General features: G+C 44.8%; 1 protein-coding gene across 1 annotated transcript; it reads left to right on the forward strand.

Annotated features, from left to right (window-relative positions):
- Positions 1-2,827: 2,827 nt before the first annotated feature.
- RBP4 (retinol binding protein 4) lies at positions 2,828-25,165 on the forward strand. Its single transcript, XM_060241327.1, has 6 exons — positions 2,828-3,008; positions 3,275-3,410; positions 11,956-12,092; positions 12,429-12,535; positions 20,932-21,144; positions 24,951-25,165. The coding sequence occupies exons 2-6, from the start codon at positions 3,279-3,281 to the stop codon at positions 24,983-24,985; spliced, it is 624 nt and encodes a 207-aa protein (XP_060097310.1). The 5' UTR covers positions 2,828-3,008; positions 3,275-3,278; the 3' UTR covers positions 24,986-25,165.
- Positions 25,166-27,195: the final 2,030 nt, after the last annotated feature.

The raw sequence follows: 27,195 nt of genomic DNA on the forward strand, positions 1-27,195 counted from the left end.
TCAAAGAGCACTCCATGAACTGCACCAGTGGTCTTCAGTCCTTGGGCCAGGACCCTCAGGTGCATTGCAGAGCCTTGCCTGCTCAGTTGTAAGCCCCTATACAGCCTCCATTTCCTCCTTGCTTTTTGGAAACACCTGCTGTTAGTGTGAATGAATAGAGAACAAGTATGCTATACCTCTTAGCATGCAAGTTGAGAGGAGAAGCAACACAGTCAGATGAGGTCAGTCAGCAGTGAAGAAGATCATGGCTCCATCTTTTGGCTTGTTCCTACCCATGGCATATCTGGTACTCAATTTATATTCTTGTCTGTCTTGGTCTGTTGATCACTGTCCTGGTCTTGGTCCCAGTGAAATCATATATTTGGCTCCCTTTCTTCCACTGACAGTATTCATATTATGTGACTGTCATATGCTTCCTATGTAATGGGTTCCATACTGCCACCTAGAGTTAAAGCTGGCTGCTTGCTCTGCAGAGGTTGAAGATTACTGTAGCATACCACACCTACTATGTTTATCTTTTTATTTTTATTTGGAAGATATCCCAGTATTTGGAACCTCCCATGTTTGGTTTCAAACCCTTAAAAAACACAGAGGTTAATAGATAGGTGAAGCCCAAATTAGACACGAGAAGTGGTTGGGAGAGTCTTCCCCCCCTTAAAAAAAAATCAGAATCCACTTAGAGAGATTTCAAATTTGTCGGAAGGCATGAAGGCCCCTTCAGCCATTTTTTTCCCACTCATAGTGTTTCCAAACCTCTTTTTCTGCTCTCAGGAAGAAACATAGGAATGTCCATTTCGTTTGGGCCTCACTGGTGCTGTCATTGTGCCCTGCTCTGGATTACATATCTGGAGAATATTTAACAGGGCTTCTCTAATGCTTTTGGAAATGTTGAAACTTAGAACAAATATTGACCAAAGGGAAGCACAACTTAGCTGGAACAGGAGAAAAATAAACTAGTTATATAATAGAAGACGTTTGACACGTAGGAGAAACGGTGTGTGCATCACAGGCACAAAGCAAGCACAAGTGTCTATTTTGCTGCAGTGCATGTATTGGGGAGCTAGAACATGCACATGATGTTTGCACACAATGGCACGTTTCATACCACTTTGAACTATCAAGAAAGAAGTCTGAAAACATCGCTAAAAAGGATTGTAGAGATGATAAAATGAAGAGCCTGACAACATAGTTCAATAGGAAATGAAAATGGTGGGGTTCCAAAGTTGTGACACCTTTTATTGTGTTTGATGATTATATGTATGGTTTGTTTCTCTCTTCAGGCAAAATGACATTGCCTCTTGGTCACTAGACAAAACATATATAATATCATAGGCAAAGAGGATGCACGTGTGGATTTTGATGCTGGCTTCCCAGCATATAACCATTGCAAAATAAATGTTTTTGCTTGCTTTATGCATGTAATGCAAACATTTTCTCTTCCATGCAGATTACATTCATTTAAGAAAAATGTCCTGACTGAAATGGCCACTGGTCATGACGGCTCATCATCTGTTAGTCTAGCCCACATCACAGGGTTGCCTGAGAATAAATAGGTTACAAACGGTAAGGCCTTTTGAATGTGGAGAAAAAAATGCTACATAAATGGGGGGAAATGTTAGCAATGAAGTTCTTTTTTTTTATTGGCCAGTGGATGCCACAAAGATGTTCACAAAAATTCACAAGATACTGTTGTGAATGTCACATTTTTCTATTGGGAATTTCAAAGGGCTAGAAGCTAGTGCAAGATAATGATTAAGAGGCTGACAGTGGAATCTTAAGCAGAGGTCAACAGGCTTAGAAAGGATTCCATATATTGTATATTGTGTACCAGGAAATCCTGGGCTTCTGTCGTGAACTCATTAGATGCCTAGCCTTAGTCTAGTCATTTTGTCTCAGTCTCAGGAACCCTGTTTACAATATGCAGACAGTAATGTTAACTTACTTTACTGGGTTGTTAGAAGGACTGTTGAGACCCAAAGTGCCATTCACTTAAGGGATGTTGGCAAATAATGTCCTGATACAGTGAGCAGACTAGTATTTCAGATCTAAAGCTTCTACCACCTTTCTACCCACAAGTTTTCCATACAAACTAGAGATCAACACATTGGCTTTCATAATTTGAAGTGCAAAGCAACTACATTCTTCTTGATTTGCAAGTGTATGTTATGCTGAAAAGAGTTTTCCAGACCATGATGGATTTACAGGTCTTATTTCTGTGATGTCCCACTCAAGTGTCTTATTCTTAGTTAGGGACTGGGTTTCTTCATAGCCTAACTGGAATAAATATTTCTAGGGAAACCAGTACTTTTTAATAGTAATGTTCTGCCACAATTTTAATAGGGTTGCCATCCTTCAAGTGGGACCTGGAGATCTCGTGCTTTTACAGCTGATCTCCAGCTCTCAGAGATCAACTCCCCTGGAGAAAATGATTGCTTTGAGGCCCCTCCCCTCCCCAAATCCCTCTGTCTCCCAGATCCACCCCCAAAGTCTCCAGGTATTTTCCAACACAGACCTGGCAACCCTATTGTACAAGTAATTTTATAGTGGCAAGAAAGCAAAAAAGCATAACATAATAAACTCTTCTCAGCAATGATCAGTTTGTTAGCATTTCTCACTCTCTCTGCCTTCATGTTTGTGTCTTTGGGGCTGTGTTATACAAACCAAAGAGGCATCCTTTGGCCTCAGAGATGGTCATGTGTTTGCAACACCACCTGCGGATCTAGATGATCTAAGGTCAAAGATCCCTACAGCTCCTTCTGCCAGTGTTATGCAAGAAAGATGTGAAAAGAGATTGGCCAGCAGCTGAAACTGAACAAACCCCACTCCTGACTCTTGCTACCTCCCCCTCACTATACTGATCCTTTACTTGCTGGGTTTACAAAAGAATAGCTTTCCCCTCCCAAAGCTATAAAAAAAGTGTTCTCAGCCTCTCTTCTGGCTTTTAGTAGAACGTGGCTGCTTGGATCTGCATTGCTCCTCAGCTGACAAGTCTCCTAGGTGGGTTGTTGGTGACCCACTTTCTGAAGATGATGATGATGATACTTTTGCAGAAAGACATCTCTGGACATTATATGCACAGAAGGGGTCTTCTTTTCCAAAGGGTTTAGGATTGTAGCTGTGGGGTTCCTGATTCTTCACACCCCCAGCTGTACCCTATCCCAATGCTTTAAAGAGGTTGCCCTGCTTTTTTTCCCTTTAGGATTTTTTTTGGGGTGGGGGGGCACTGCTGTTTCTTCTGTTTGTGATGGGTGATCATTTCTATTTACTGCAGGAGCATTATGGCTCATGCCAGGGGAGCCCTTGCCTGGCTGGTTCTGGTGGCCTTGGGGTTACTGGACAGCAGATGCCAAGCAGAACGGGACTGCCGCGTGAGCAGCTTCAAAGTCCAGCCGAATTTTGACAAACACCAGGTAGGTGATTCAGCCCACTTTTCTTTTGATCCATTCCCTGCTGGGAAGTATTATCTGCCAGCATTCCCCCCCCCCCCTGCTGGATTACAACCCTCCAAATAATATAATCCAAGCAGAAAGCATCCAACTGTTTCTATGGCACCCCCAAACCCAATTGGCCCATTCTAAATATTGCTGGAAGAAGTGAATCCTCCTGGATCATAAACATCTACATTTGGTCTGCAAGATGGATATCTATAATAAACTGTCACTGTGGGCCAAAGAAATGAAGGAGCTTTTTAGAGCATGGCTCTTTGTAAAGAAAACAATGGAAAATATGTTTAAATTCTTTAGTACTGGATCAGTTAATTGATGTTCATTCTCTAGTGTCATACATCCAACATTTATGTTAATTTCTTACATTACTTGATTGTGAATACAAAGGTGTCCTTTTGAGCTTATTGCCTTACACAAGACTAGGCTGCCACAGTGGTGGCAGATCTTATTTTAAACCCAACCAGTCATATTATAAAAATAAAACACTGTTGTTTTAAATTTCCCCTCCCTTTATCTGAAGTAACTCCCTTACAGGTAATAAAATTACAGTATTTGTAGGTCCTTCTGCTCATTGCATCTACTAGCACATTTCCCCCCAAGCTGTACATGGTGCTCTCTTTCCCCTTTTTAACAACAATGCTGAGAGGTAAGTAAGGCTGAGAGAGAGAGACTAGCCCAAGGCCACCCAGCAAACTTCCCAGCAGAATGTGAATTTGAATCCAGGTTTTCCAGAGGCTAGTCTTGAATTCTAGCCATTAAATTTTGAGAGTCAGCATGGTTAAAGAGTGGCAGACTCCAATCTGGAAAACTGGGCTTGATCCCCCACTCCTCCACATGAAACCTGCTGAGTTTCTTGGGCTAGTCACAGTTCTCTCAGAATGCTGTCAGCCTCACCAGCCTCACAGAGTGCCTGTTGTGGGGAAAGGAAAGGAAGGTGATTGTAAGCCCCTTTGAGATTCCTTAGGGTAGAGAAAAATGGGGCATAAAAACTTACTCTTCTACTGTTCTTTTTTCACCATATCAACAGGTGCCAAGGCAAGACTCAGTGGCACTCAGAGTCAGTCTGATGCCAGCTTGCTCTGCTTCCTGTTTACAACAAGGGATTTTTGGACCCCATGCTGTGTTCTGGAATATCTTTAGCTTTTGTTGTACAAATTGCCATTTGCAACAGCTAAAGCTGGGCTAGGGGCTTAAGCTGTCCTACTTATAAACAAGACCCTTGCTCTGAAGCAGCAGTGATTCACAAAAGCTCATGCCCTACTACAAATTTTGTAAGTCTTTAAGTTGCTACTGGATTCTTACTGTTGTGACGGACAGACTAACACAGCTACCCATCTTGATCTACTTATAAACAATGGCTGCTCTTTAATCTATTTATAAAAATCCAGATGGGAGGGTACTGATTTTAGCAAACTAAATTCCAAAAGGATAGAGAGCCGGTTTTGTGTAGTGGTTAAGTGTGCGGACTCTTATCTGGGAGAACCGGGTTTGATTCCCCATTCCCCCATTTGCACTTGCTGGAATGGCCTTGGGTCACCCATAGCTCTGGCAGAAGTTGTCTTTCAAAGGGCAGCTGCTGTGAGAGTGCTCTCAGCCCCACCCACCTCACAGGGTGTCTGTTGCGGGGAAGGGAGATAAAGGAGATTGTGAGCCGCTCTGAGACTCTGAAATTCGGAGTGGAGGGCGGGATATAATTCCAATATCATCTTCTTCTTGCAGAAATCTCTCTGTTGATTTACCTTACTGTGGCTAGCTTTTTAAAAGTGCCAATAATTTTACTTCAGTTTAATTTCCTTCCTCCTCAACATAGACAATTCAGTGAATCATATTCTGCTGTTAGAGATACCTAGAGACGTTGTCAAAATGACTTCTGAGGATTAGCTTTTCATTTGTCTGGCGCATAGTCTGAGAAATATCATAATTGGATTATAATTCTATACATCACTTTACATTATCATCCAATTGTCCATACTACATGGTGTTAAATCAATAAAAGTTGGCCAGAGAAGGTTGGACTCTATGTTGTCACTGACTCTACTGCAGACAGATATGGCACACAGAGCAAACAATTTCAAGAAGGAGCAGGCAATTGCAATTGCAAGACAGTGTGATACAGCTATTAGAGTAGCAGACTATGGTCTGGATGGAATATCTAGGTTTAAATTCCTTCCCAGCCATGGAACTTACTGAGTGACCTTTGGCTAGTCAGCATTTCTTAGCACCTCAGAGTACCTCATTGGGTGGTTATGAGGCTGAACTGTGGAAAGGAAGGACATTGTATGCCTTCCTGAGCTCCTTGGAGTAATGCAACAGACAGATAATGTGGCAGGGAATCCCTGGATCTGGATATGTTGGTTCTGTTTACACAAAGCTATCTTATTGGTGCCTAGACAGAAAGTATATAGCAAGAAATAGGTGACATTTTGAGTCTTTAAAAAGTGTGTACAAATTTCCACCTCCTTCACAATACATTTTACTAATTTCAGGGGCGGGGGAATGCCTCCACTATCAGCATTCTGATAAGGGATGGATGCAAACTGGGAAAATGTGATTCATTATGGTTCATGGCATGTCCTCATAAACCTCACAAACCAAAGTACTTTATTTGGAGCCTAAAAATTTGGGATGGCTCATAAACTTTTAGGCACCAAATGAACTGGTTCATTTATATCCCGCCCTCCCCACCGAAGCAGGCTCACAGTGGCTCACAACATAAAACTCCACAGTAGTAAAATATACAAGCTATAAAATAATACATTCAATAAAATTATACATTTAGTAATTAAAATCAGCATTGCATGTCATTTGGTGCTAAAATCTAAGTATTATTCCATTTTTCCAGTGTGACGGCATTCTGTCTGCGCTGTAGGCACCATGTTAGTTAAAGGCCAGCTTGAAGAGGATGGTTTTGCAGGCCCTGTGGAACTCACCAAGATTCCACAAGGCCCACGCATCTTCTGGCAGCTGGTTCCACCAGTGGGGGGTGGCGATCGAAAAGGCCCTTTCCCTGGTGACTTTCAGTTTGGCCTCCTTCGACCCAGGGATTACCAGTAGGTTTTGGGAGCCAGATCGAAGTACCCTCTGGGGAATATATGGGGAGAGACGTTCCCTAAGGTAGACAAGTCCTCGACCATAGAGGGCTTTATAGATAATAACCAGCACCTTGTAACGAATCCAGTACAGTATTGGCAGCCAGTGCAGTTCCCACAGCCCCGGCTGTATGTGCTCCCACTTAAGAAGTCCCAATAATAGCCTGGCCGCCATGTTCTGCACTAGCTGTAGTTTCTGGGTTTGGCATAGGGGCAGCCCCATGTAGTAGTCCAACCTCGAGGTGACAATTGCCAGGTCATCGTGGTCCAGGAAGGGGACCAACTGACTCACCCACCTACGATGAAAGAAAGCAGATTTAGCAGTGGCTGCTATCTGGGCCTCCATTGTCAGGGCAGGCTCTAGTAGTAGCCCCAAGCTTTTGACCTTGTGCGCCACTTTCAGTGGCTCACTGTCAAATGCTGGTAGGAGAATTTCCCTTCCCGGACTGCCCCAACTCAGGCAAAGGACCTCTGTCTTCGCTGGATTAAATTTCAATCTACTCAGCCTGAGTCACTGCGCCACAGCCTGTAGCGCCAGATCTCGATTTTCTGGGACACTGTCGGGCCGGCTGTCCATCAATAAATAGAGCTGGGTGTCATCAGCATATTGGTGACAGCCCAACTCATACCTCCGGGCAATCTGGGCAAGGGGACTCATGTAGATGTTGAACAACATCAGTGAGAGAACCGCCCCCTGTGGCACCCTGCAGTTAAGCAGGTCCCTCTGGGACAGTTCTCGCCCAATCGCCACCCTTTGTCCCCGACCATCAAGGAAAGAGGAAAGCCATTTCAAGGCCAACCCCTGAATCCCAGCGTCAGTGAGACAGCAAGTCAGTAACCAATGGTTGTCCATATCGAACGCAGCCGATAGTTCTAACAGCATCAGCACCGCCAAGTCGCCTCGATCCAGATGCCGCTGGAGGTCATCCACCAGGGCGACCAGCACTGTCTCTGTCCCATGACCTGGGTGGAAGCCGGATTGGTGGGTGTCTAAGACGGAAGCATCATCAAAAAAAACTCTGTAACTGTAACACCACTGCCCTCTTAATAATTTTACCCAAAAAGGGTAAATTCGAGACCGGTCGGTAATTTGCCAATTCGGCTGGATCTGATGTAGCTTTTTTCAAGAGGGGGCGGACCACGGCCTCTTTAAGACGTGTTGGAAAAAGCCCCTCCGAGAGGGCTCTATTTACAGTGTCCCGTATAGGACCTCTATGCTCCCTCTGGCAAGCTTTAATTAGCCAGGAAGGCCAAGGGTCCAGATCACGTTGTTGGGCATACAGTGGAGAGGATTCTGTCGACTTGCTCCAGACTGAGTATGTTGAAGCAATCCAGAGCTGGCGCAGAAGACACGGGGCCTCGATTTCACATACTGTTTCCAATGTGGCAGGGAGGTCGCAAAGGAGAGACGAGATTTTATCTGCAAAAAATTCCGCAAAAACCTTACAGCCTATCTCCAATTCCCTAGCATTTGGCCTGCCTTGCGGCAGTGTTGTAAGAGTCCGAACTGTCCTAAACAATTGTGCCAGGAGCGAATTTGCAGACGCAATCTTGGCACAAAGTAAATTTTCTTTGTGGCTTTGACTGCCATCTCATAGGATCTCATAAACTCTCTATATGATGTTCTAGTCTCTTCGTCTCGAGTATGCCGCCATTGCCTCTTTAGCCGTCTGAGCTCTTGTTTCAGCTGCCGCAATTCTGAGGTGTACCACCAGCTTCACATGAGGTGTACCACGGTGCCAGCTTTACACAAGGGCGCAGAGGGCACCGAGGTGCTATCTCATCGATGGCTCTGGAAAGCCAGCTGTGCCAGGACTCAACCAGGTCATCGAGAGAATTGCCAGGGGGCCAGGGATTCCGTAGAGCTGTCTGGAACTGCTCTGGGTCCATCAGGCTCCGCGGGTGAGCCAAAATATGCTCGCCAGCTAAACGGGCTTGGGGTGGGACATCCACACGAGCCTTAAGGGCAAGGTGGTCTGACCATGGCACTGCTTCTGCAACAATATTGTCCACCAAAACCCCTGCCGCAAAGATCAAGTCTAACATGTGCCCCGCCTGGTGGGTGGGCGATGTAACAAATTGAGAGAGTCCCAGTGTCGCCATGGATGACAGTAGGTCCATCGCCTGGCTGGAGGTCGCATTGTCAGCATGGACATTGAAGTCACCCAGGATCACTAGCCTTGGGTACTCTAATGCCCAGCCTGCTACAGCCTCCATCAGGGATGGTAAGGCACTGGCCAGTGTGCTAGGCGGACGGTACACCAGCCATATCACCAACCCCTCCCCAACATCCCACACCAGACCAGCACATTCAATGCCATTGATCTCTGGGGCTGGGAGCAACCAAAAGGAGTAAATCTCTTAATATGAATAGGGTCACCTCTCCCCCCCGCCCGCTAGTCTGTGATTGGTGAAAGACTGAGGTAGTTTTCGCACTCACCTTCCGCCGGCGCGACCCCCCTCTTCACCGCGCAGGATCTGCGCGGATTTCGCACTAAACGCTGCGGAGCAGCCAGAAAAGCCGGAAGCTCCCGTCGCAAAAGCCGCGCAAACGCCAAACTGCTTTTTGGCGGTTTCAGTTTGAGCGGCTTTTGCGCCGGGAGCTTCCGGCTTTTCTGGCTGCTCCGCAGCATTTAGTGCGAAATCCGCGCAGATCCTGCGCGGTGAAGAGGGGGGTCGCGCCGGCAGAAGGTGAGTGCGAAAACGACCTGAGTATCCCAGGGAAGCCGTTTGGGAAAGAGCTTCAGTCTCTCTGTCTTGCACCCAGGTCTCAGTCACGCAAGCCAGGTCCATGTCCTGCTCGAGTAGAAACTCTTGGAGGTCTAAGGTCTTATTGTTTATGGACCTGGCATTGCATAACACCAATGACGGAGGCGAGTAATTCAACCTGACCCCACTACCTGCCACCATCGGGATGGAACACAGACTGGAAGGGGGCCAAGCACCTCCATGTCGCCATCTCCTTCCCTTATAACAATGTCTGTTCCCACTGTCATACCTTCCCCTCCCCAGAAGTACTGGAATCCCCAGTAAATTAATTCTGATTTTTGTTTTAAGCAGCTTGCTAGTTAAACACTCCGAAATTTTGCAGACATTGAAAATAATTTAGCATCTCTTGAAATTCCTTAAATGTTTGACCTGGAGAGAAACTCTACAAATTGGCTTCTAATTTCACTCTGGTGACATTTAAGTGGCAGTTCTATTTCTAATCATATGAGAGACAAATCTAGGCAGATTCAGTTTGTTTCCTTTCGTTATATTGGGTTGGATATTGATATCTGCTGATTGCCTCTTTCATGGCAGATCATCATTTTGACATAGACGTTTCTTCAAGAACTATTCCTTTCACCAGGAGCCGTGGGGGTGGGGGGCGGAGGGAGGATCTAGAGCAGGATAGGTGTGAAAGTTAGACCAATTTTGGACTAGACTTGTTCTGAGAGCCCTTTTGCCCCCAGCACTTCTCTCCGATTTTTCACTAGCTGCCATAGAGGTGTGAGTTGGCACACCACTTTCCCGCGGCAAGCAAGATCCTCTTACAAGTGGTTGCTGCCTGCTGCGGGAAAGCAGCGCACCAATGAATTAAAAACTAATATGTCACCAGGTCCGGATGGCATACATCCAAGAGTTCTGAAAGAACTCAAAGTTGAACTTGTGGATCTTCTGACAAAAATATGTAATCTTTCATTGAAATCTGCCTCCGTTCCTGAGGACTGGAAGGTAGCAAATGTCACCCCCATCTTTAAAAAGGGTTCCAGAGGAGATCCAGGAAACTACAGGCCAGTCAATCTGACTTCAATACCAGGAAAGTTGGTAGAAACCATTATCAAGGACAGAATGAGTAGGCACATTGATGAACACGAGTTATTGAGGAAGACTCAGCATGGGTTCTGTAAGGGAAGATCTTGCCTCACTAACCTGTTACATTTCTTTGAGGGGGTGAACAAACATGTGGACAAAGGAGACCTGATATTGTTTACCTTGACTTCCAGAAAGGTTTTGATAAAGTTCCTCATCAAAGGCTCCTTAGTAAGCTTGAGAGTCATGGAATAAAAGGACAGGTCCTCTTGTGGATCAAAAACTGGCTAATTAATAGGAAGCAGAGAGTGAGTATAAATGGGCAGTCTTCGCAGTGGAAGAGGGTAAGCAGTGAAGTGCTGCAGGGCTCGGTACTGGGTCCCATGCTCTTTTAACTTGTTCATAAATGATTTAGAGTTGGGAGTGAGCAGTGAAGTGGCCAAGTTTGCGGATGACACTAAATTGTTCAGGGTGGTGAGAACCAGAGAGGATTGTGAGGAACTCCAAAGGGATCTGTTGAGGCTGGGTGAGTGGGCGTCAACGTGGCAGATGCGGTTCAATGTGGTCAAGTGCAAAGTAATGCACACTGGGGCCAAGAATCCCAGCTACAAATACAAGTTGATGGGGTGTGAACTGGCAGAGACTGACCAAGAGAGAGATCTTGGGGTCGTGGTAGATAACTCACTGAAAATGTCAAGACAGTGTACGATTGCAATAAAAAAGGCCAACACCATGCTGGGAATTATTAGGAAGGGAACTGAAAATAAATCAGCCAGTATCATAATGCCCCTGTATAAATCGATGGTGCGGTCTCATTTGGAATACTGTGTGCAATTCTGGTCAGCGCACCTCAAAAAGGATATTATAGCATTGGAAAAAGTGCAGAACAGGGCAACTAGAATGTTTAAAGGTTTGGGACACTTTTCCTATGAAGAAAGCTTAAAACGCTTGGGGCTCTTTAGTTTGGAGAAATGTCGATTGCGGGGTGACATGATAGAGGTTTGCAAGATTATGCATGGGATGGAGAAGGTAGAGAAAGAAGTACTTTTCTCCCTTTTTCACAATACAAGAACTTGTGGGCATTCGATGAAATTGCTGTGCAGTCGGGTTAGAACGGATAAAAGGAGGTACTTCTTCACCCAAAGGGTGATTAACATGTGGAATTCACTGCCACAGGAGGTGGTGACGGCTACAAGCATAGCCAGCTTCAAGAGGGGGTTAGATAAAAATATGGAGCAGAGATCCATCAGTGGCTATTAGCCACAATGTGTATATGCATGTGTGTGTGTGTGTGTGTGTGTATATATATATATATATATATATATATATAATTTTTTTGGCCACTGTGTGACACAGAGTGTTGGACTGGATGGGCCATTGGCCTGATCCAAATGGCTTCTCTTATGTTCTAACTTGCAGCTCTGTGGCAGCTTGTGCGACAAAGGAGAGAAGTGCCAGGGGCAAAAGGGCTCTCCACCCAGAACAAGCCCTGGTGCAAAGTTAACCTTAAACTGTGCTGATAGAAATCCTTCTGTTGGCAGATATTTTTGATGGGATCCAAGAGTGTATCCCTTCTCCTGCTCCACTATGCAGGCATAATCAGAGCATTTCTCCTTTCTCTGCAGTATGCTGGTACGTGGTATGCCATGGCCAAAAAAGATCCTGAAGGATTGTTTCTTCAAGACAACATAGTAGCCCAGTTTTTTGTTAATGAACAGGAAAAGATGCAGGCAAGGGCTGTGGGCAGAGTACGGCTCTTTGGGTGAGTAAAGTAACCCCTTTCCTTTTTTCCTTTCCCCATCATTCTGCTTCTTACTAGGCCCTTTTCTGAATCTCCATTGTAAGTGCAAAGAACCCCTTACCAACTTTGCAAGGAGTGTTCTCATCCTCCAAGTAGGGCCTGGAGTTCTTCTGAAATTACAACTGCAGAGATCAATTTCAGCTTCAAAAGATGGATTCTGTAGGCTTCACATCTCTGCTGAGTCGCTTTCTCAAGCTCTCTCATCCCCAGGCACTACTACCCTTAGATCTCGAGGAATTTGCAAGCTGCAGTTAGCAGCCTTAGTTGAAGTGTGTATCTGTCTTTCCTTCTTCGCAGTCACTGGGATCTATGTGCCGACATGGCTGGCTCTTTCAATGAGACCGAGGATTCTGCCAAGTTCAAGATGAGATATTGGGGAATGGCAGCCTATCTCGAGAGAGGAAGTGAGTACCTATTCATCTTCTTTTCAAAAAAGAGAGAGAGAAAGAAAGGACTAGAAAAGCAATCGTAATCCAGCCTACCCCAAATCCTACTCAGGTCTGTTCAATGGGGACTACTTTCTAGAAAATGTTCTTAGGATTGTTCTGCTGGGTACTGAGAAAGACATTACTATGACAAGTACTCATTTTTATCTCCAATGTTGGCCCTTCTAAGACATTACACTTGTGATTCTGTGAATGTGTGTACAGGATGGGCACTCTGCAGGCAGTCCTCCTGGTATGTACAATCATTGTTTCCTCTGAAAGGGGCAATGTGTGGATTTTCTGCCTCAGTATAGGCTTAAAGAAAAATAGGTTTATTATTAGATATGTATATTCCTTGCTCTTCAATAGTGGAAGAGGTATTTTATAATTAAAACCACATATCAAGACAACAGCCTCACCGTAACAGCAGTATAAAATTGCAAAATCAAAATCCAGAAGCACCAAATTATAACTGCACTGAACAATCAATACAATTCTTTGGGATCATGCCTAACAGAGTAAAAACCAATTCAGTTATACGTTAAAAACTTGGATGAGAAATAAAGCATTTGCCTGGTACCAGAGGAGTACCCAATTTGGTGCCAAGCAGACAGTGAAGGAAGGCAACTCTAGCCCTGATCTGGATAGCCCAGGCAAGCCCAATCTTGTCATATCTCAGAAGCTAAGCAAGGCTGACCCTGGCAAGTACTTGGATGGGAGGACCTTGGAAACACCAGCAGGCAGGAGCGGGTGGATTGGTATGGTTAGTACTATTGGGAGAGGACTCTGGATGAAGCAGATAGAACCGCCAAAACCCAGTTTCCATTTGCGCCGCAAAAGCCGCGGGACTTTGTGAGGGAAGTGGTGAGGGAAGCTTTTGAATCTGCTGTCATTGCATCTGCTGAATTTCATCTGACTCCTCAATTGTTGAAAGCGTTTTGTGATTTGATAACACCTAAATCCACCCCTGTCAGTGATGTTAGTTTGGACTGCAGTGGTTATGCAAAGTTCTTATCTGTTCTGATCTGGAGGCTCAGTTGAGAGTAGATCTGGTACCTAATATGTTAGAAGCACTAATTGGGTTTTTGCTATTTGTAGTTTCAGCTTGATCCTACCACTGGGTGCTAACAGGATTCCTTGGAATGTGAGAGCCACCACTGGGTCTTGGTCTGTGCCTGTGCCTGTTCTGGCTTTTAAAATAATGCTGATGAAAGTTATTAGACCCATTGCTTAAAGTTTGTTGCTGCTTCACTGATAGATGAGAACTCTCCCTGGAAGTAAGCAGTTACTAGAATGTTACTTTAAAAAACTAATTGGCTAAGAATAAGGTGGTCAGTTGTAGGCTTGTCTCCAGTTTACCTATTCTGGGGAAGATGATCTATTGTATGGCAGTGGAGCAGCTCTAGGAATTCTTGGATAATAACCTTGCTTTGACCCATTGCAATCTGGTTTAAGGCTGAGGTTCAGAACTGAGACACCTTTAGTTGCACTGGAGGACAGATCTTTGTTTAAATCCGGACAGGGGACAGTCAACCCAGTTGATACTGTTAGATCTATCCATTACTGACACAGTTGACCCATTCTTATCTATCAGCTAGAATATGGAGTTGGTGTTAGGAGAGTACAATGGTTTTAACTTTCTGTCTCATGGGATGCAAACCGTTTCCACCGGAGGAAGAGAATAGTCAGGGTGGGATTTGCCCTGTGTAGTGCTGCAGGGTTCTTATTCTCTCACCTATGCTCTTCAATATTTACAGGAGACCAGTGAATGAGATAGTTGGGATGTCACCAATATGCAGATGACTACCCAGCAGTATACTTTATTAACCAACCTTCCAGGTGCATCTATCTTGGCTGTAATCCAGTGTGTTTGAGGCCATGGTCAGATGACCTGGGCAGAACAAACTGAAGCTGAATCCAGACAAGATAGAGGTGATGCCGGTCAGGAAGGATGATATTTCAGAGGGATTGAATCCACTGGTGGTTGATAGAGTGGAGCTGGTGTTTGGAGAGCAGGTTAAGAGCTTGGCGCTCTTTGAACTGTTGGAAAAACAGTTTGTGTAATTGCCAAGAGCATGTTCTATCAGCCGCATCTGGTTCACTACCACATATCATCCTTAGACTTAGCTGAGGTGGCTACACCAAGCCATGTCTTTGTGATCTTACAGTTACACTACTGTCATACGCTTTGTTGGGCTCCCCTTTAAGACAACAGCTGGTTCAGAATTCAGCAGCCTGATTATTGTCAGGAGGCAGCCAATTGAAACATACCTCATTTATTTCAACTGCTACTTTGGCTGCCAGTTTGCTTCCAGTTTTGGTGCTCATTATGAACTTTAAAGTCCTTTGTGATCTAGGACCCACATATCTAGAGAACTACCTCCTCAAATGGATGGATGGATGGATGGATGGATGGATACCTGTTGGCTGTGCTCCCATTTAAGGCAGCCTGTGCCTTCTCTACTGTAGGTTCCACTTTGTGGAATGTGGTCCCTGAGAAGGTGAAGGGGTGAAATCTTTAGAAATTTTCAGGAGGCACTGCAAGGCCATTTTGTTTGTCAGGGCTTTTAATGGGGAAGAGAATGCAGGTATCCTTTGAGGTCGAGGGTGGTTATTTGGAGTTTCATTTTGCTGGACTTAAAGTATGATGCTTTCAGATATCTTTTGTAAACTGCCTTGAACCATGAGAAAAGATAGACTATAAATCTTTTAATAAACAGAAATAAACAGCAACGGTGCCACAGATGAAAAGGCCTTATTTGTCACTTCTTAAAACTTTGGCTTGTTCATTCAGGAGCAGACAATCCCTTTTATTTGCTGAGAATTTTGGTTGGTGAGGAGTGAAACATGATATCCTTAGTGGTATGTTCCTTTCTGCCACCTTAACACTCTACTACTCTAAAGAAAATTTGCAAAATATCCCTCCTTCTCAGGCTGGCTTTAAAGTCTGCCCTTTCTTCATTCTTGACTAGATTTGTCTGACTCTTGGCTGATCTATCTGTTGAGAAGGAGTTGTATATTTCCAGACTGTTTCCTCCACTGTGACATGTACTGGAGATGCTTGTTTGCATAGCAGTTTCATACATACCATCAGGGTTTCGCTTTTTGTCTTCAACCTTCAGCAGGGAGTCTACCTTTGCCCTGCCACGAAATCCAAATACGGCAGCTTTCCTAAGAACTTAGGGTCCAAAGGCCATTGTCCTTATCAGTGCCATCATGCTGAACACCAAATTTGCTACATCCCCTTTCATGGTATATTTTTGGATGTCACCTCTACAGGGTAACCCTGTTATAGAAACAGCTATTCAAGAGGGACTACTTGCTCCATCCATTTGAAAGCTTTGAATAAAAGAATGATCACCAAGCTTTGTCACCTTGCAAATTGCTCAGGCCTTTTTCACACATTACTTAGTGACAGATGCTCAACATGAAACTAAGGAATGTGTGTGTGTGTGATACATGTGTTTTCAGCATTGCAGTCATGCCTCCTGAAGACACTGCATAAGAACATAAGAACATAAGAGAAGCCATGTTAGATCAGGCCAATGGCCCATCCAGTCCAACATTCTGTGTCACACAGCGGCCAAATATACACACACACACACACACACACACACACACACACTGTGGCTAATAGCCACTGATGGACCTCTGCTCCTCTTGAAGGTGGCTATGCTTGTGGCCGCCACCACCTCCTGGGGCAGTGAATTCCACATGTTATCATTTTATCCGTTTTAACCTTTCTGCTCAGCAATTTCATGGAATGCCCACGAGTTCTTGTATTGTGAGAAAGGGAGAAAAGTATTTCTTTCTCTACTTTCTCCATCCCATGCATTATCTTGTAAACCTCTATCATGTCACCCCGCAGTCGACGTTTCTCCAAGCTAAAGAGCCCTAAGCGTTTCAACCTTTCTTCATAGGGAAAGTGTTCCAGCCCTTTAATCATTCTAGTTGCCCTTTTCTGGACTTTCTCCAATGCTATAATATCCTTTTTGAAGTGCAGCGACCACAACTGCACACAGTTTGGTGTAGTGGTTAAGTGTGCAGACTCTTATCTGGGAGAACCGGGTTTGATTCCCCACTCCTCCACTTGCACCTGCTAGAATGGCCTTGGGTCAGCCATAGCTCTGGCAGAGGTTGTCCTTGAAAGGGCAGCTGCTGTGAGAGCCCTCTCCAGCCCCACCCACCTCACAGGGTGTCTGTTGTGGGGGAGGAAGGTAAAGGAGATTGTGAGCCGCTCTGAGACTCTTCGGAGTGGAGGGCGGGATATAAATCCAATATCTTCTTCTTCTATCTTCTTACAGTACTCCAAATGAGACCGCACCATCGATTTATACAGGGGCATTATGATACTGGCTGATTTGTTTTCAATTCCCTTCCTAATAATTCCCAGCATGGCATTGGCCTTTTTTATTGCAAACTGCAACTGACATACTAAAAGCATGCACTCTTTTCAATGCCTTTGTTCAGCATCCAAATAGGCAGCCATGTTGGTCTGAAGTAGTAGAACAAAATAGGAGTCAATTGCACCTTTAAGACCAACTTAGTTTTATTCAGAACGTAAGCTTTCGTGTGCATGCACACTTCTTCAGACAAGTAATGAGGTACAGTAAGCGGAGCCACATATAGCTGGTGGGGTTTGGAATGTCAAGTGGTACAAAGTTAAAATCCAATAGCAGAACAATAAAATTAACAAATTCAGAAAACCTTTGATCTGGGTTGCATTAGTGTGGGAAACCATAAAACAGTAACATGTCAGAATGTGAGAATGCCTGTTAATTATTCTATTGCTAATAAACCTGGGTCAAAAAGAAGGCATTTATTTCCCAGAAATTTTTCTTGTCCAACTAATTTACCTTTTAACATGTAACATAAATATATACATCATTCTAATTTGCCATTTTGGTGTAGTGGTTAAGTGCACAGACTCTTATCTGGGAGAACCGGGTTTGATTCCCCACTCCTCCACTTGCACTTGCTGGCATGGCCTTGGGTCAGCCATAGCTCTGGCAGAGGTTGTCCTTGAAAGGGCAGCTGCTGTGAGAGCCCTCTCCAGCCCCACCCACCTCACAGGGTGTCTGTTGTGGGGGAGGAAGGTAAAGGAGATTGTGAGCCACTCTGAGACTCTTCGGAGTGGAGGGCGGGATATAAATCCAATATCATCTTCTTCTTTTTCTTCACTAGGAAAAAATACATTAAAATATAGTGGAAGATAGGTTAAGTATATGTAATGATATAAACAGCCAATATCCCTTGTTTGAGTATGTCAATACAAATGCATTATTCTGATACACTATCCTAAAAGAGAAATACATTGGAATACTGTGTATATATCGCCATACTTGGTGAAAATGGGTTTAGCATATGTACTGAGTTAAAAAAACAACAACATTTCTACTCAGTCCTGGGGAGGTGTTTGTTCCAAGTTTCATAATAGTTTGTAATTCAGCAATTCCCCTCTCCATTCTGTTCTTGAAGTTCTGAGAGTGGGTTTAGCATCTGTAATGAGATAAAAAACCAATATCCCTGTTCAGTCCTGGGGAGGTGTTTGTTCCAAGTTTCGTAATAATTTGTAATCCAGCAATTTCTCTCTCCATTCTGTTCTTGAAGTTCCTTTGCAGTAATTTTAGAGAGAGAAATGGAGAGAGAAATTGCTGGATTACAAATTATATGTGGCTCTGCTTACTGTACCTCATTCCCCGTCTGAAGAAGTGTGCATGCACATGAAAGTTTACGTTCTGAATAAAACTAAGTTGGTCTTAAAGGTGTAATTGACTCCTATTTTGTTCAGCATTTCATGTGAAGAGAGAAATACATGCCATGGATATATCCAGCACATGCTGAACTGTACACACATGCAAAATGTGTTGTGTGTTGCCTCTGCTTACACAACATTGGGAACCATGTCAAGTAAGGTTACACACAGTTGGTGGGCTCCTGCTGCAGATGGAAAAGGCATGTTGTCTCCACTTATTGTGAATGCTTTACATTTGAAATGTAATGTGTGAGCCCCAGCAATTTCCAACATGGAGATTAATGTATTTAATGCTTTATAATGTATGTTATTTTAGTACTGGGATGTCCTCACTTCTTCATTTCAAGGAAAGAAGTATTGTAGAAAGTACTCAGTGATAGGATAAATAAATAAGCAGCTCCATTCTAAGCCATGAGTGCTGTATACTGCTGATGCTGGCAAATCATTGGTGTAGCTAAGTAGCAGTATCCATTGCTTATTCAGCAGAGAAAAGACCTAACTCCAGTGAACAGAGAACATAACAACTGCAAAGGTGTCTATAATGACATCACTGACACCCACCACTCACAGAGCAGAATGCTGATGATGCCCCCAGGAAGCAGTCAACCAGCATACACAAATGTTGCCTCCCTCACATCACACTGCTCCACATACCTGTGAAAGAACCATAGGAGATACAGCTCCCTCTGCTGTAGAGAGGGCTGTGCTATGTCCAATAGGAAGAGCCTTGTGTTGTCACCGCCAAGCTCCTAAGAGCTCCAAATCTCTCCTTGTAAATGTATTCCCTTTTGATGGGCCAAAACACATGAAAGTATTCATGGCCACCCAGACCACTCTACAGCTCACTTGGCAGAGAAAGGAGCAGACAAGAGTTCCTGTTTTGCCTTGAGGAGGGAACAGCTTTTTTCAACACAAAGAGGATACAGATATTGGGAGAACAGAACAGAACATTCACAGGTAGTGCCCCTGTTATCTCTTCAGTAGCTTTTTAGAGGAAAGCATGCAAATGAGAAACAGGAATGAGAGAGAGAAATGATACTAAGGGAAAATATGAGGATAAAGTGCACATCTTGGCCAGCATAAAAATGGTGAACAGAAAAACAGGAAGAAGAGGAGGCAGGAGTAGAACGCACACTGCATTCCTCTAGCTATATGCCAAACTTGGCATACAGGAAAAAGATCTATCATGGGACTTTTAGAGTCCTCCTTTGTTCCTGGTTTCAAAACGAGAAAGGTGTAGTAGTTGTATACATGATGCCTTTGTTTCAACCGTAGCTTAAGGAAAGCTATCAGAGAATCCTGGAAGGAGTCTGAGGCACAGCTGAAGTTTTGCACTGTCAGTAACTGGAGATGGACTATTCATGCTGATTGGCTGCTTCAGACAATTGTTTTGCATCTTTCCATGAAGCCATCCCTGTTTGAATTCATGGGTTTATTATGGCTGACTACTGCTCATGCCAGCAACCCTTGTGTTCCATCTCCCCTCTTCACCATAGAGGTGTGCCACACGCCAGCCACAATCAGGGGAACTGTGAACTTTCTAGAGCACAATGCAGTGGACAGCTCCCTCCACCCCCACCTCCTAGTACAAATCCCTTGATGGAAACAGCTAAAGTTAGTAACAAGCCAGGAATTGGTACAGATCTTTATCTAGCAAATTTTGTGAAAACGGTAACACAGTCCACAGGGAAACAATCCAAGCATTTACTAACCAGCAACAGAAATTGAGTTCTGAAGGAGTTTTGAAGGCAGGGGGACTTCATTTTTCACTTCCACTGGGTTCATTGGGAGTCTTCATATTTACACCAGCATAACATTACTTTGGCAGTGACACATGACCTGAGGGAAATTAGGATAAAAATGAAAGCCTTCTGCTCCTCCCAGCACTTTCCGATAATGGCCATCTCCTGCCTCTACTCTGGGACAGACGTGTCTGGAGCCAAATGATGAGGACCATGGGTCCATCTGGCAGCTGCCAACACCATTTTAGAACCACTTGTAGTTTTTAAAATTGCCACAAGGCCATGATCCAGGCTGGGCACCTGATTCAGCTGCCCCAGGAACTCTTGTCCCCAGGGCTTTTTTTGTAGAGAAAGCCCAGCAGGAACTCATTTGCATATTAGGACACACCCACTGGTGCCAAGCCAGCCGGAACTGTGTTCCTGTGTGTTCCTGCTCAAAAAAAGAGAAAGCCCTGCTTGTCCCTCACCCATACCTTTTTAAGTGCCAAAACTTCTGCATGTGAAAGGGCACCAGTGGGGGACAACAGATTCTAGACTAGAGCCGCTATGCCATGCACCTGATCTGTACTGGGGCCTTGTGGCAATTCTTAAAAGACCACAAGTGCTTCAAAAATGGCTTCAGCAGCCATGGGATCAACCTGTGGCTCCCATCACTTGTAGTTTGGCTCTGAAGCAGGGTTTATATTGGTGCAGTATCATGAAGGTACTATACTGGTGGATCTCTTGAGTTACATTGGTTCCGTTGTTCTCCTAAGCAACTTACAGACTGGCTTTAAGTAAAAGGTAAAGGTAGTCGCCTGTGCAAACACCAGTCATTTCTGACTCTGGGTTTTCAGACTGTAGCCCAAATTCCTTACTTATTTTATGGTTTCTTCCAGATGATGACCACTGGATAGTTGCCACAGATTATCATACCTACGCTCTGCACTACAGCTGCCGCATACTCAACGACGATGACACTTGTGCCGATAGCTACTCTTTTGTCTTCTCTCGGGACCCAAATGGGCTACCTCCAGAAGCCCAAAGGATTGTCAGACAGAAGCAGAAGGAGCTCTGCTTAGAAAGGCAATACAGGGTTATTGTTCATAATGGTAAGAAATATTTCACCAAGGTTTTATAGAAGGGTGGGTCAGAGGGTGGCTAAAGGTCCATTTTTTCCTGCATAAATTCTCCATGTTGTAAAAGATGACATTGGTTAGCAAATGTCCCCCAAATCTTTGAAAGGTAAATTTTATACCCACATAAGGAGGGAAGAGGCGGTTGAATTGTCTCCCTGCGTGTGTCTTCACTAATCAACACCACGCTGTCATTAGCCCTTTGGAGGAAAGAAGGGAGCTGGTTTTGACTCGTAGTGTCAGTGTCTCTCTCGGCTTGGCTTCGCGAATGAAGATTTAAGAAGGGTGCAATAGTCCACGTTTGCTGCAGGCTCGCTGGTGGCTGACAAGACCAATGTGGGACAGGCAGGTCTGGCCACAGCAGCTGCAGGGAAAAGTCTGATTTAGGGTTGGTCCTGTAGCAGTGCGATTCTTCCTCAATCTCCTTTTGTCCTCAAGACCAGCTATGCATGCGTTCTCAAAGGAAGAGACAGCCTGGTGGATGGTGTGCCTCCATGCTTTGCGATCTGAGGCTAGGTCAGACCACTGGTGATGGTTGATGTGACAGGTGCTAAGGGATTTCTTCAAGGAGTCCTTGTACCTCTTCTTTGGTGCCCCTCTATTTCGATGGCCGGTGGAGAGTTCGCCATACAGGGCAATCTAGGGAAGGCGGTGGTTTTCCATCCTAGAAATATGCCCTGCCCAGCGCAGCTGCGTCTTCAACAGCAGTGCCTCAATGCTGGTAACCTCTGCCCGCTTGAGGACTTCAGTGTTGGCCACAAAGTCACTCCAGTGGATGTTGAGGATGGTGCGAAGGCAGCGCTGATGAAAGCGCTCAAGGAGTCGCAGGTGATGACGGTATAAAACCCACGATTCGGAGCCGTAGATGAGGGTTGTCATCACAACTGCTTTGTAAACATTGATCTTTGTGCCTTTTTTCAGATGCTTGTTGCTCCACACTCTTTTGTGTAGTCGGCCAAATGCACGGTGGTGTGTCAGTGTGGAGGATGAAGGAATCAAACCCCTGCTCCCATCCCCCTGTGGCCATGATCCAAATTGGGGCAAGGTGCCAGGATTTGAAGCCTCAGTTACATTCCCACCATCATGAAATATCTACAGTACAGCTGATCTTTCTATTGGATGCAACAGACTGGTTTAACAGTTATTCACTGGTATATTCAGGGCTGTTTTTGTAGAAAAAGCCCTGCAGGAACTCCTTTGCATTGGCCACACACCCCTGCCATCACCATTGTTTCTCACAGGGCTTCTTGTGGAAAAAGCCCAACAGGGAGTCATTTGCATATTACACCACATCTCCTGACACCAAATCAGCCGGAACTGCGTTCCTGAGCATTCCTGCTCAAAGCCCTAGATATATATTCATAGAGATTAGATGTTACAAGTGGGGACCCGCAATAAACTTGCAGAAGCAGCCATCTTATTTCCTCATCTTTGGTTCTTCCTCTCTCTCTCTGCCATAATTAAGAAGTTTTATTAGCACATTGCTGTATCTGCACACCACACTAGAGAGATGCTGTGGCTGTTGTTTAGGTTCTACAAACACAGGAGAACCTCCAGGATTGTAGAAATATCTTAGTTTAAGCAAACCTTAATTTGAGGGTAACACTCCCCCCCTTCCACAATTAATCGCAACACCTGTACATGTATCGCATACACACACTACCAGATTTCAGAGCTGGTGCATAAAAACAGAGTGGCCAGGAAAATGGGAAACTGGCAGTAGAAGCAGATGGGGATCAAAAGGAAGTAAAGTGAGGTGGAGGCTTGCTTGCATGGAGGGAGAAAGCAGAAGGAGAGGTCAGTTTAAGTCAGGGGCAGAAGAGCTGGAGCTGGTGGAGGCAAGCTGAGGTAGGCTTGCCAATCCCCAGGTCCCAGCGGGGGTTCTTCCACTTTCCCAGGCTCCTTCCCGCCCCCAGTCAGCTGACCGGTGGGGGGAAGCCCAGTCCCCCCACAACCACCATGTGACTTTTCACCTCCGGAGGCTTCAGTCTCCAATTGAAAGGCTTCCTCTTGGGATGGTATGTCTGTGTTACTTTGATGAAGTTGGCAGCAACTCGTGAGTAGAGATGCCAATCCCTCACTTCAGAGTCGCCAGAAACCGGGGGGGGGGGGGCGGGGGGAGGAAGGGAAATGTCTGCTGGGCACTTCGTTATTCCTTATCTGGAGATCAATTCTCATAGGGTATAATGGGGAATTGATCTGGAGGTATCGGGGGCTCTGGGGGGGGGCTGTTTTTTGAGATAGAGGCACCAAATTTTCAGTATAGCATCTAGTGCCCCTCCCCCAAATACCCCCCAAGCTTCAAAACGATTGGACCAGGGGGTCCAATTCTATGAGCCCCAAAAGAAGGTGCCCCTATCCTTCATTATTTCCTATGGAAGAAAGGCATTTAAAAAGGTGTGATGGCCAGAACTCCCTTGGAGTTCAATTATGTTTGTCACACCCTTGCTCCTGGCTCCACCCCCAAAGTCTCCTGGCTCCACCCCCAAAGTCCCCAGATATTTCTTGAATTGGACTTGGCAACCCTAAACTGAGGCAAGCCAGAGTCTGTGGCGTTCACCTGGGATTTCCCCTTCCATTAGTACTTTTAGGCCCCCCCTAAGTTGTATATTATTTCAATGTATCTTGAACTGTGTTGTGTGTAATGCAATTTCTAACACTGATTGGCTTAATTTATGTAATGCCACAGAACACTCAGAAACATCCCAGTTGCTCACTCAACAAAGCCATCTGCTTTTCTTAGGGAAGGGAAAATGACAATTTGCTGGGATTGAAATCTTTCACAGGCTTTACAGACCAGAGAGGAATAACTATGTGAGGCAGGCTGAGGAGCAGGAAGCAGCCCATGAAATTGGGAGGCTATGTGGGTTGGTGGGTAAGGTAGCTCAAAAGCAAATTATTCAAAATGAAGGATAAGAAGTGGGCAATGAACCAGACTCTTAATGGCAGGGGAAAGTGAGTGTTAGAAGATGCAGAGGCCTAACTGAAAGACTCATGGAAGGACAGGGCTGGTGCAAAAGAGAACTCATCCCCAGAGTGCTTGAGATCCAAAGATGCTTGTATGTTTTGGGGAAATGGCAAGCAGGATTACCAGGGTGCCTAGCCATGAGGTAAATTGGCTAAAGGGAGTAGTACAAACAATGAGGTGAACAGCAGGGGCATGAAAGAACAGTTGGTGGTAGAAGCTCAGAACTGAAGAAACCAGCAGCCATGGAGAAACTGGGAACTCACATAGGATATATACTGATGGCAAGGCAGGCCTTTAGCTATGGGTGAGCCTCTAGGAGCTCCACCCGAACTTCCTGTTGAGGCCCCCCAACTGAGGGCTCTCCACCTGGTAGAGCAGGAAGGGAGGCCCCAAAATTTTTTAAAAAGCCCCCTGACCTAAAAAATTCTGGCTATCCCCTGTGGCAAGAGAGAGTGTGAATAATTAGCAGGTAGACAGTGGGCAGGTACAGAAAGCTGGAGGAGGGGGACTCTATGCCAGGCAGTGCAAGGGTTCTAGATCTAGAATCTGAACCCTGACTAGATGATGCATCTTGGAGTACCATAGAAGGGAAATTCTGCCAGTGTTGGCTTCTGCTGTCACTGCAGAATTGTGAACTGGCAACCCAGAGGGTAATGAGCACCAAGAAGCCATGGCAGATGCCTGAATTTTAAATACTGATTTGAACAAATCAGCCAAGTCTTTTGCTGCAAGCGTATGATTACAAATATGCTGCCTTTATTTTTATAATGTCATCTGAGATATTTTAACAGGATTTTTTGTTGTTCTTTTTCAGGATTCTGTGACAGCGCAATATATGGAACAACCTAATCTGTGGAAACTATTTTGTAGTAGTAGACAACTATACTGTTTTGTTGGAAGTCCTTCATTTAGCTCTGAGTATATTTATCTAAACTGTACTTTTTACCCTGCCTAGAAGAGAAACTTAATAAACAGAAATTAGCCTCGCTGCATATTGCTTGTACCCCAAATATATCATATATAATTATAGCATGTTGTATTGACAAAATTATTTCATTGTAAGATTTAGGATTATGGGTTGGGTTGTGTGACTCCTTTCCTCTAAATTGGGTCAGTTTTCCTTCAACGGAGAGTTTTCCTCCAGTGGAGAAAAACTTCTTCTAATGGAGAAAATTTTCTTTGTAGAAAATCTTCCTCTGTGTAAGGGATTCACAGGATCCATTCTATCTCTAGCTAAATAGTCACAGGAATGAGGTGCCACCTAGAGGTTTCTATGCCTTGAAGAGACTTAGTGGAACAGAATAATGTCACATAGGTAGGCAGGGTTTTTTTGTAGCAGGAACTGCTTTGCATATTAGGCCACACAGACACTTGATGTAGCCAATTCTCCTGGAGCTTACAGTAGGCCCTGTAAGAAGAGCCCTGTAAGATCTTGGAGGATTGGCTACATCAGGGGTGTGTGGCCTAATATGCAAAGGAGTTCCTGCTACAAAAAAAGCCCTGGGTAGAGCAAAGTAAGGTATTGGATTTTCTGTACTGTATTGGAATGTGTGTGTATTCTACTAGAAAGGAAAAATGTACAATGAGGTCAGCACAGAACATGAGAATGGTGATTACATTTGGATCACACCAGTTTAAGCAATGCAATTCACCTTTTTATTGGAAAGATGGGCCATGCCTATTCTTCAGCCTGTGTTAGGGGGCTGGAGAAGGGTTTTGTTGCCCCGACTCCCTTACAAGTGATACCATTCTGGAATCGCTGCTATTTGGCAGTAAAAACTCCCTGTTCACAGAGCACAAGCACTAAGAAATACTGGGGGCATTTACATACATACAAAAAGAGAAAGGTGTCAGGGATGTGAGCAACCCCCAGGCTCCCCGACTCTATGGGATGCCACAGACCCACCCTCAATGTCCATGCACCAAAACCAGGAGTGGGGAAATGAGGAGCCGAGTCACTGCTGGGATGTAGAAGCAGCAGTAGCTTCCCAGAAGAACTGCTTGGATCTCATGGGAGGTCCAAAGGAGCCAGCCCAGGACAAGACAGACATTCATAAGGGAAATAGGTCAAGGTGGACACATTGGCTCTTGCTACTCAGGTTGAAAGGAGCAAGGTAAGGTGAGAGGAGAACCAGGGTGATGGAAACCTCTTTCCCTTTTTGTTTGTGGTCTGCGGGAGAGTACACAAGTGCTGACTGCTGGCAAAGATCTGCCAGTTCCAGGAAGGTCTTCTACAACAGGAATTGGTGGTGTGGATGTGTGGGTTGGATTCAGCCCGTTTACTCAGTTCATATGGTGCATGTGTAGGACAAACACACTTGTATCATCACAAAAATGTCCTTTATTTTTCACATTTTCCTTAAAGTTCTACATTTAAAGACCCCCTGAGATCCAAAGAACCCTATAGATCCCTGAGCTAAGTAAACTATTGTTGTAACATACAGCTTGATCCTCTGTATATTTGAAAGTAAATGTCATTAAGAGGTATTACTTCCCAAACAGGAGCTTAGCAGGAACTTGTACATCCACTTTTTCCATTGAAGAGTTCCCTCCTCTCCCTCACTGTGTGACTTTTTGGGGGAGGCAGGGGGTATTTTTGTGTTTCAATGTACATGCTATGTGTGCGTGCATCTGGAAGCCCTGGTGACTGACCCCTACTGGGGGCCTGGAGGATATTCAGAGGTGGTTGAATAAAGCCTGCCTCTGCCTCCTGACTGCTGGTGTTCCATGTAGGTCTCCCATTCAAGTACTTGCCAGAGTTGGCCCTGCTTAGCTTCTGAGATCTGATGAGATCAGGCTTGCCTGAGCTATCCAGGTAAGCGCATCACTGTGTGACCCTTATTAAGAGGCTGGGAGGAAGGATGCCCCAGCAAAGTCATCTACCCACTTGCCACTTGCTCCCCTGACTAAAAGGTGATTGGTGCTTCAAGAGCTGGTCATCTTCTAGATTTGTAGCTGTGACTCTGGTGCATCACCAGCATCTTTTTATACTGGTGACAAGGGAGACTTGCAAATGGAAATCTTTAAGCCCAGTGGCACCTTTCAGACTAACAAAAATT

The sequence above is a fragment of the Heteronotia binoei genome, chromosome 6 (assembly GCF_032191835.1).
Source record: "Heteronotia binoei isolate CCM8104 ecotype False Entrance Well chromosome 6, APGP_CSIRO_Hbin_v1, whole genome shotgun sequence".
NCBI lineage: Eukaryota > Metazoa > Chordata > Lepidosauria > Squamata > Gekkonidae > Heteronotia > Heteronotia binoei.

Excerpts from the sequence above, each read along its gene's own strand:
- RBP4 (XM_060241327.1), top strand. The coding sequence starts at position 3,279 with ATGGCTCATGCCAGGGGAGCCCTTGCCTGGCTGGTTCTGGTGGCCTTG. Across the intron at positions 12,093-12,428 it reads GGCAGAGTACGGCTCTTTGG|TCACTGGGATCTATGTGCCG; the intron begins GTGAGTAAAGTA and ends CCTTCTTCGCAG. Across the intron at positions 21,145-24,950 it reads CAGGGTTATTGTTCATAATG|GATTCTGTGACAGCGCAATA; the intron begins GTAAGAAATATT and ends GTTCTTTTTCAG.